Genomic DNA, 10,047 nt, shown 5'->3' with positions numbered 1-10,047 from the left:
AAAGAGAAAAGAAAGAGAGAGAGAAGGAAAAACCCCCCAGTCCCCGCTGTCCCCCAGTACCTGCGTCTGTATCCTGTTGAGACCCCTGAACCACAGGATCTGCCCGCGCCGCAGCTCCATCTCCGCGTGGTCGATCTCATCCACATCTTCAGGCAGCTCCTCCTCTGGGATCTCCTCCTTGGTGATGCCGTGCCCAGCTTCCTTCAGGAACTTCAGGTGGCTGGTTGGGACAGTGCAGAGAGAGGCAGGGAGAGAGCAGCTCTTTAGCCTGCAGGCGACGGCAGCGTGGAGCCCGCCGCCAGCCTGGACCACGGGGAGCATCCCTGCAACGAGCTGCCAGGGCTCAGCTGAGAGATGCCAGGATGCAGCCGGGATGTGCCACCGCTGGGTTTGCCCCACCGCAAGCAGGGTGGGAACGAGATTAGCAAGCTCCTCTCCTCGCTGGTGCGGTGGTACTGGGATGGAGCATCACCCCCTGCCAAAGCTGCCTTGAATAAATACTGCGGAGAATAAGGGCAGCAAGGCAGCGGGAAGGAAAGGCAGGCTGGGCTGTGGGCACACCGTGGCGTGGAGGCACGTGGGATTTTTTTTTTCCAGACAGGCTCTTACCTGGCCCCGAGGAGCCCTCCCACTCCAATAAAAATCCACCAGAACCACTGGCTCAGGGTGAGCCCAGAGCAGCTGAACGGCTTCCCACCAAACTCCACGATGATGATCTACAGCACAAGAGAGAACCAGTCACACACTGGGGAGCTCCACGGGCTGCACAGCACAGCCACGGGATGAAAAGGTCCCCTAAAGCCACACATCTTCCTCCCTTCCCTGGGACCACAAGAGGAGCAAGGACCTCACATCTAGGCTAGTGACTTTACAGGACACCAGAGGCACGCTGTCTGGCCAGCTCTGTCACCTCCCGCCACGCTTTAGACCCCAATATTCAGTTTTTATGTCACCAAGAAGCTGCTGGAGAAGAGTAAGGAGACAGGACAGAGCTGTAGGCAGGGACTGCAGCAGATCCAGGTCCTGCCTGCGCCGTGGTCCCCTCCCAGCCCCATCAGCTTACTCCCGTGCTGTCCCCACAGCCTCACCTGGGCTGCGAATGTCCCCAGCACCACCGTGCAGAAGATGGGGTTGCGGTAGATGGACTCGAAGACGTTCCTCTCCCCGTGGATCTTGCGTGCGTTGATCTCGTTGAACAACTGCATCATGACAAAGGTGTTGAAGACGATGGTGTAGTGCTCGGTGGGCGGGGAGTGGAGTGGGGCGTTTCGGCCACTGTCGATGTCAAAAAACTTCTCCCCTAAGCAGAGAAAGGGTTTTGGGGAAGGGCAGGAAAGAGAGGAGATGAGACCCTGCTCCTTACTTCTGCTCAGCACTGGTGGAGGTGGATTTAGGATCCCAGGCTCTTGCTGAAGATCCCTTGACCCACCTGTAGCCCCCCACGCTAGCCCCATTGACCCCTTATTTCCTTAAAAATGTTGAAAAGCTGCTTCCTTGGCTAAAACTGTCTCTGCATCCCATGGGTGGAGCAAAAAATCCTTTCCTCATCACCCCTTTGCTTCCCATCCATTAAATAAGTTCTGTCCTGGCCAACATGAGGTCACCGAGTGACAGCCGAGAACAAGTGTCCCCAACGCTGGGGACGAAAGGCGGCGTGCAAGGCAGGGCAGAGACTCTCCCCCTTTTCTTTTCCTCCAGCGTTTCTTGGGGCCTCAAAGCTCACCTGCAAAAAGCAGCGTGAAAATGATGGTTAGCTGGTACACGGCGTGCCCCAGGATGTTCTTCATCATGGTGCGGGAGATGAGCGGCTTGTTGCGGCCGTAGGGCTTGCGCAGCAGCAGGGACTCGGACGGGGGCTCCGTGGCCAGGGCTAAGGAGGCGAAGGTGTCCATGATGAGGTTCACCCACAGCATCTGGACAGCCTTCAGGGGAGAGTCCTGCAGAGAGAGGGGGGAAGAAGATGTCACACCACCCAAACCGCCCTCTTTCCGCTCCTTGGAGCCTCCGCTCTCCTCCAGCCCAGCCCCGCGGCCCCGTACCTGCGTGATGCAGGCGCCCGTGAAGGCCACGATGACGGCCACCACGTTCACGGTCAGCTGGAACTGCAGGAACTTGGAGATGCTGTCATAGACGTTGCGGCCCCACATCACCGCCTTGACGATGCTGGTGAAGTTGTCGTCCGTCAGGATGATGTCCGAAGCCTCCTTCGCCACGTCCGTGCCCGCGATGCCCTTGAGGAGCGGGGAGACAGTGATGGGGTGAGTCACGGAGCAAGCTCCATGCTCGCCGTCCGCCCAGCTCTGCTTCTTCCCAGAAACAGCCCCAAGAGGAAAATCCACTGGAGCGAGAAGAGCCGATGCCAGCCCTGCGTTTCACAGCGAGTCCTGCTGCACCTGCGCCAACGCACCCGAGTGGCTCCAAAGCAGCAAAATCTTCAAGGACGGACACCGGCTGGGCTCCAGAGCAGGGCTCTGGGTCAGCACAGTTTCACAGCCCATCGCCGTGCCTGCCCAGACAGCAGCACAGCTGGAAAACAGCTCATAAGCACGGCTTGCTCCTTACGCCAGGGAACACGGGCATCCCTGGCTGGGCATCTCTGCTGCAAGAGAGGGGTGGGACCCCCAAATGAGAGTGAGCTCAGCAGCCTGCAGCCCCGGCACCATCTGAGGTGGATGAGCTGCCCGCAGCCCCCCCAAAGTCACCGGGGGCATCTCAGAAGGACAGAGTTTGCTGGGCAGGAGCTAGGCTCGCTGCGTTTCTCGCCGCTGGCACACAGAGGCGCTCGCTTTGCAGTAATTAAATGCACCAAAGCAATGCCCATAACGAGCTGGTTCCCTGGTGCTTTCCCTGGAGAAGCTCTCTTGGGATCTGCAAGACCCATCTCAGACGAGAACTCCCCGGCCGTGGCAGGAGGCGAGCTTTGGAGGCGGCTGGACAGAGCGATCCCACGTGCTGTTGGCTCCCCACTCTCCGGGGACCCCAGGGCAGCCCCCAGCAGAGCCCAGTGCCTGGCCAGGGTCTGATCCTGCACATGTACAGTCCCCAGGAGAGGACAGACTACCTTCTGCTGTTTATCCTAAAGGCTCCTGAATTGCACTGGGATGTTTCACACCTTCCTACAAAGCCCTGCTCCCAAATCTTTTCTCATTTGCTCCAAGCTCCCTCCACGGGCTCATCAGTCTGCACCCAGCAGCTGGCTCCTGCTCACGTCCCTAAACTTAAACAATTCACAGGCAGCCCGTTAAAACCGACAGGTTTATTGTCTTGCTTCTTTTGCACAGGGCAAAGAGAAGCAGGAAACCAGGAGATACAAGTTCTTTGCCATAAATCAACTGCTCAGGTCAGTGTCAGCACCGTGCTGGGAGCCTGGGCTGCCCGTTACGAGCCTGGGTGCAGATGGCAAGGATAAACCACGTCATGCTGAGTTACTGGGTTCCCACAGCTCTTCTGGACCCCACAGCTCAGAAACCGGGGCCAGGTCCCTGCTCCAGGTGCTCTGCAAGCACCGTGTCACCTTCAGCATGACACAGCCCCTCCGGGTGGGTCGGAGGAGCCCAGCCCTAAGCCAGGCTGCCAGAGGATCACTTCCCATCAATCTTTTGCTATAAAGTCCTGTAAAGTTCACGAGAATTAAATCAAACCTCCAAAGAAGGTTTTTTTTTTTCTTTCTAAGCCATCCTGTAGATCTGGAGGAGAGTATCACCAGTCCAGAATTAATTTAAGTGTTGAGAATCACCACGAGTGCCATTAGTTTCTCACCCCAGCGAGCAAAGACCACCCCTAGGGACCCCCCCCGCCTGTCCGTACCATGGCAAACCCGACGTCGGCTTTCTTCAAAGCTGGGCCATCATTGGTCCCATCCCCGGTCACCGCCACCACCTGCCTCTGGTCACCAACAGTGCTGTCGATAATTCCTGAAACGGGGACAACCAGTTCAGAGAAAATAACTCCCATGGGCAGGTTCCCAGCAGAGTTGACTTTTTTTAAGACATTTTGGTGGGAGGCAGCAGCGGGGGAGCTGCAGGCACCCACCTTTCACCAGCGTGTGCTTATCCGTCGGGGAGGAGCGGGCCAGCACGCGCAGCTTGGGCCAGATCTTATCCAGCTGCTCCTGTTCCACCTGCGGGACCAGGCACACATCAGAAAGGGTAGAGACCACCCCCCCAGAAACCTTCTGCCCCACCGGAGACCCTAAATTAGGACAGTGACCTGGACCCCCCCACTGGAGGATCCCTGCAAGCGGAGGGACCGGCTGCATTTATCCAAGGAGAGGAGGAAAACCCACCTCACGCTGCTGGGGATGCTGGAGAGACCACCCGCCCCAGCGCAGAGCAGGACCCGGCTCCTTGCCCACCTCTCCCTTCTCGTTGCGGATGAGCCGGTTGAACTCCTTCCCCTCCAGGCACAAGAAGTCCTCCCCCGGCAGCAGGATGCCACACTTGGTGGCGATGGCACGGGCGGTGTTGATGTTGTCCCCTGTCACCATCCGGACGGTGATCCCCGCACGCTGGCACTTCAGGATGGCATCCGGCACCTGGGGGACAAGGACAGAGTTGGGGGGGGGGACAATGGGCAGGGCAGAGGGTTGGGGTTTAGCACCGGGTATCCTGGGAGCCCAGCAGCTCCTCTCCCACCCTCCCTAAAAGGATCTGGAAGGAGCTCAGGTGGGGTCAGGAACCTGCATCCACCCACAGCTCAATGCTCACACCAGGGATGAGATGCTGAATCAAAAAATGTCCCCCCAGAACCAGCCCAGCTGTTTATCCCCCAGCTCCGGGGGGGGCCCAGAGAGGATGCTGCCCTGCAGCCCCCTGCCCTCGCCCTGACTCCAGCCAGACCCGTGTGTGTGTTCCGGAGCAGCTTCTCCAGCACAGACAGCGCAAGGTCTTCCAGCCCCTGCCCCAAGGGGAAGGCACCCTCGCTGCCTCCCCCCCCATCACGCCACGGCACTGGGCGCCAGGGTCTGGTTCAGTGATCCATCACAACGGGGGCATTTCGTCTGCCCCACCGCTCCGGCAGCACGTCGCTGCGCTAATGGGTTTATCTATTACAGAGCGGTGGGGGAAGAGGATATTAGTGAGAAATTAGCAAATTGAATCAACAGCCTCCAGAGCCGGTGCAGACGGGGCATCTGTAATGCAATTCCCAGAGCCAGATACTTGAACATCTAATCAGGAAAGATGCAAGCAAGGCAGGAGCACAGGGGCACGCTCCAAAATGTAATCAAGAGGCAGGTATCGGAGGGGTTATTGCATTAGCCCAGCTGCCTGCCTGTCATCCCCGCAAGCTGCAAGGAGGAACCAGCGAGATCAGCCCCATCCCTCTCCATCACCCCTCTGTGACCCGTACGGGGTGTCCCCATGCACCTTTCAGCTGTGGGTGGAACCAGGCTGGCTTGTGCCCAGACCCCTGGTACCAGCTGCAGGGAAAGTTTGGATGGAAATAGCCTGGCACCAGGTCGTTTGCTCCAGGTATGGGAGAGATGTCGGCAGTAGGGAGGTGGTAGCGTGGGGCACTGCAGGGATGGATGCAGAGGAGCTGCTTGGGCTTTCAGAAGGGTTTTGTGGTCCTGAGCAGCAGGGAAAGGGGCTCCTGGCCCAGGAACAGGGCTGGGGTGGAGGACAGAGCTGGGGGTCCGTACCTCCGGCCGCACAGGGTCCTCGATCCCAACCACAGCGATGCAGGTCAGGTCGGACAGGATCTCGTTCTCACTGTCCCAGTCCGGCTCGGCGTCAGCGGGGAAGTCCCGGAAAGCCAGGCAGATGGTCCGCAGCCCGTGGCAGGCCATGGGCTCGATCACCTTCTTCACCATCTCATCCCGGTCCTTCACCTTGAACACCCGGGGGTCACCGTTCTTGTCCAGGATCCTGGTGCACCTAAGGCAGGACCAGGGTGGAGGGTGAGGGAGACCGGTGGTGGCACACCATCTGCTCCCCCTGTCACCCACGTTCCCCATCTGCAAAACGGAGGCATCCCCCTCACCCCCAGCTCCCTACGGCTCTACCAAAGCCACCCTAAAAGAGTTAAACACTTCCCATGGCAGCACCTCATGATGGGCTGGGCACCCTTCACCCCGCAGCCCCCCAGAACAGCTCCATGGTGCATCAAGAGCCTAAAATCCACGGGACGGGGAGAGGACCAGTGTAGCGAGGGAGGACGGTTACTTGCGGAGGATGATCTCGGAGGCTCCTTTGCTGTACATGCGGAAGCCGCCGTTGCCGTTCTTCAGCACCGTGCTCATGGACTTGCGCACCGAGTTGAAGGTGTAGACCTTGTAGAGCTTCTCCTCCGGCACCTCGTTGCGCACAGCTTGGTAATCCTGCTTCAGGTCCAGCACGAAACCCAGCAGGGCACACTCGGTCTTGTTCCCCACTTGCCGGGGTAGCCCCCCTTCCTTCTCGGGTGGCTGGAGAGGAAAATGGAAAGGAAAAGCAATGCCAAAGCTGGGTACGGCAGGACGGGAGCTGCAGGGATGGCCAACGGTGGGAAGGCCAGAGGACATGAGGCTGGGGTTCTCCAGCTCACCAGAATCTTGGATGTGTAGGCTGAGTTGACGGCGACACCGTTGACTATGAGGTCCAGGACCTTGGGCAGGATGGCTTCGGGGTCGGGGATCTGGCGGTAGTGGGTGTCCCCCACGTAGGCTTGCACCACGGTCATGCGGTTCATGGTCAGCGTGCCCGTCTTGTCTGAGCAGATGGCGGTGGCGTTGCCCATGGTCTCACACGCATCCAAGTGTCTCACGAGGTTGTTGTCCTTCATCATTTTCTGCAACAGGCACCATCGCCAGGCAAGTCAGAGCCAAAAAGCCCAAACTTCCCCATCACGCCCCCAATGACCCTGCTGCATCGTGGTCTCACCTTCACGGAGTATGCCAGGGAGATGGTGACCGCCAGCGGCAGCCCTTCAGGCACGGCCACCACCAACACGGTGACACCGATGATGAAGAACTTGACGAAGTACTGGATGTAAATGGGGGTGCACTCCGCCAGCCAGGGCCGCCCCTGCACCCCAAACGTGTCGATCACAAAGTACAGCACCAAGATGATGACCGTGATGGCCGACATGATCAGCCCTGGGGGAAGAAGGGCAGTGGCAGGTGAGGGGACAGAGGAGAAGGGGACAGCCCCATCTCCCCGTGCTCCTTCCAGCAAGAGCTCCAGGGTGACAGCTTGAGTTGGGTCACCGCCACTCACCCGCCTTCCCGATCTGGACCGCCAGGCGCGTGAGCTTCCCTTGCAGCACGGACTTCTCCTTCTTGGGCACCTTCACCTTCTTCTTCTCCTTCTCCTCGTTTTCCACCCCTTCCTGGCTCTTCAGGGGTTGGATCTCTAAGGCCACACCATCCTGAGTTTTAGCTACAGCCCAGGGCAAAACAAGACACCACGTGTGAATAGGAGAGAGACCAGGAACACCTGGAGGACACCACTGAGAAAGATGGTGGTGGGAGAGAGAGAGAAAACCCAGAACAAGAACCATTCCCGACGACACACGCATCCGAGCACATGGAAACCTCGTGTCCCGGGGCCCTGACACCTCTCTACAGGGCAGATTCCTGCCATTTACCCCACCCCACAGGTAAAGGATCCTCAGAGCTGCCACTGTCGATGCAACTCCTCTAAGGCAGCGCTGCAAGAAACCCTCTGGCCAGGCTGTGGGGTGGAGGCAGGGCTCTTCCAGCCTCCCCTCGAGGGCTGCTGTACACCCTGACATGGGGAGCACTTTGGGCTGATCCCAGAGATGCTCCGCGGTCCCCTCCCAGTCCTCTGATGAGCATCCCTGCTCCGTGCCCTACTCCCACATGGTGCCACTTTGCAGTGCTAGCAGGAATCACTTGCCAGGGGAGGAACCGAGGGGATGAGATGGAAGGGGACGGTTAGAAATTCAGATGGAAATTTGGATGGAGTTTGAAGAGGAGGTAGCCAGCTCCTTGAATCCCAGCCCTGAGCCACCCATCACATTTTTTAGGACCCAGCACAACCAGAATTTCAGCTGCTGTAATTGTTCTAGTCCAGTGGAAGGTCTTGCACCGGGGAGAGACCCACATCAGCTGGAAGTTTTGGAGAGGGATGGGAAGAAGGTGGCTGGAGGACCGGTGGTGGCCCCATAGCCAACCCCAGCTGCCCTGGGACCTGTCCCCTCCTGGCTGCCACCGCTCCATGGCTCATGACACCCCGGAGCTCACGGCTGCTCCACACCGGACACCTCCACGGTTACAACAGACCCAACACGGACAAAACAAGCACCCGGACACAGTCTGACGGGAAGGAGGGCAACTCAAACTGCTGAGAGGAGAGAGAAAGAAAGAGAGAGAGAGAGAGAGAGAGAGAGGTGGAGAGAGAGGTGCAGAAATGGGCTTCCTCCACAGCCTGCAAAGAACAGTGTGAGAAACACTGGCGAGGAGACGCTCACGGAGTCGAGGCCATGGGAGGAGAGGGTGCAACCATCGCGTTGGCCAGGCCCTGGGGGACATTTCAACACGGGAATGTCACAAGGAGACTCACATCTGTCCCCGAGCCGTGCCCAAACACAAACCCTGCAGAAGGACGTCTTCTGACGGGCACAAAGGGTTCAGAGCCACCAGGTCACGGCTGCGGCTCACATCAACAGGGATGCAGTTTGCCCTGAGAAAGGGATGCTCTGCCAGTGGTCCAGGAGCCCTGTCCTCCCTACACAAAGACTTTGACCCCATGCAAGGGCAAGGTGGCCACGGGGGAAGCCAGCCAGCCCCATCCCAGATATGCACACCCCGTGGTGGGGTGCTGGAGGGCACCGTGATGTCGTGCCGGGGACACCTGCGGGACCATTGCACCCTCTCCCAGGACAACGAGGCGAGAGTCCCGCCGGAGCAGCAAAGAGCACAGACTGATGAGAAGAAAGAAGGAAGGAAGGAAGGAGGAATGCTCGGTAGTTAGTGTGGTGCTGGTTCAAAGGATGGAGAGGCTGGTTACCTTTGTTGCGATTTTCAGGGGCTCCGGTTTTTTTACCTGTTCAAAGAGAGAAAGGGTGGAGGGCTGAGCACACACACCCCCGTTCACCGTCCGGCTGGCGGGACAGCCCGGGGCCGATGCTGCTCCAGCAGCACCTGTGTGCAGGGCTCAGCACCCTGCCATCACCATCCGGACACCATGCATGCCTTGGTCTGCGGCTCATGGCACCAGGGATGCTCCGGAGCTCCCCGACTCCCCCAGACACCCCGTCCCCAAGGTTTCAGACTTCCCCACCTGCAAAGCACCTGCTAGAACCCCTGTCAGGGCTTCAAAGGGTCCTGGGGGTGTCTCAGACCCTTGGGGAGAAGAAACCATCAGCAGAGCTCAGCCTCTGCGCAGCACAGACTGAGCACCGATGCTCCCCACCTCCTGCTGCTATCGGGCACCAGGGGATCCACCCAGGAGGCACAGATGTGTCCCCCTCCACAGGCAGCACTACCCCCATAGCGGGGGGGACTCTGCCCCCCATGTCTGTGGTGGGCAAATTCTGCACATGGGGGTCTCTAATGTGCCTCTGCAATTTGGGGAGCACAGGGCTGCTGCAATCTGAACAAGCCTTGGGCGAGAAGGGGTCCTACACCTTCCTCCCATCACCCTGGTGGGGGATGAGCCGGTGAAGCCCCCTGCCCCATTTTGCTCCCAAATTGAGGGTCTGCACAGCACAGAGCTGGGTTTGCTATAGGGCTGAGTGACGGAGCTTTGGGGCTGGGAAAACACCGAGCACTGTGCCGGGCGAGCTGCTCGGCTCCAGCAGCAGCACCGCTCCCACGTCTCCCCCGTACTCCCACCTCCAAGCTGGCACCTAAAGAGCTCCGCAGCCACCCAACCCCAGCGATGCCAACCAGCTGCCAGCCCCGGGCGAGTGGAGCTGGAGAAACCCAGCACACATGCAGCCCAGAGCCGAAACGGCTGCCAGGAGACAAGCTTCTCCCCGCCTGGCATCATCCCCCGGGAAGGGCTCCCCGGCGCAGGGACGCCTGTGCATCCCGCCTGTGCTCCCTCCTGCCAGCTCTCGCACCTCGCGGCTGCTCCCAGTGAGCCCAGACCCGCTGAACTG

The 10,047-nt window shown here is 59.4% G+C and overlaps 1 protein-coding gene across 1 annotated transcript in view; it reads right to left on the bottom strand.

Annotated features, from left to right (window-relative positions):
- Window positions 1-60: 60 nt before the first annotated feature.
- LOC104464972 (plasma membrane calcium-transporting ATPase 4-like) overlaps window positions 61-10,047 on the bottom strand; it is a gene marked incomplete at both ends in the record, with an annotated part of 13,034 nt that continues 3,047 nt past the window's right edge. Inside the window, 14 exons of the mRNA XM_010077854.1 lie at window positions 61-268; window positions 610-716; window positions 1,089-1,300; window positions 1,724-1,937; window positions 2,040-2,231; window positions 3,808-3,914; window positions 4,033-4,120; window positions 4,355-4,534; window positions 5,642-5,876; window positions 6,165-6,406; window positions 6,526-6,768; window positions 6,861-7,075; window positions 7,197-7,358; window positions 8,952-8,987. Coding sequence (XP_010076156.1) covers window positions 61-268; window positions 610-716; window positions 1,089-1,300; window positions 1,724-1,937; window positions 2,040-2,231; window positions 3,808-3,914; window positions 4,033-4,120; window positions 4,355-4,534; window positions 5,642-5,876; window positions 6,165-6,406; window positions 6,526-6,768; window positions 6,861-7,075; window positions 7,197-7,358; window positions 8,952-8,987 — 2,441 coding nt within the window. The remainder of the gene's footprint in view (window positions 269-609; window positions 717-1,088; window positions 1,301-1,723; window positions 1,938-2,039; window positions 2,232-3,807; window positions 3,915-4,032; window positions 4,121-4,354; window positions 4,535-5,641; window positions 5,877-6,164; window positions 6,407-6,525; window positions 6,769-6,860; window positions 7,076-7,196; window positions 7,359-8,951; window positions 8,988-10,047) is intronic.

This window comes from Pterocles gutturalis, unplaced genomic scaffold (genome assembly GCF_000699245.1).
Source record: "Pterocles gutturalis isolate BGI_N339 unplaced genomic scaffold, ASM69924v1 scaffold15023, whole genome shotgun sequence".
NCBI classification, from domain to species: Eukaryota; Metazoa; Chordata; class Aves; order Pterocliformes; family Pteroclidae; genus Pterocles; species Pterocles gutturalis.
The sequence above is the reverse complement of the archived record's forward strand: the minus strand, read 5'-3'. Positions and strand labels throughout refer to the sequence as shown.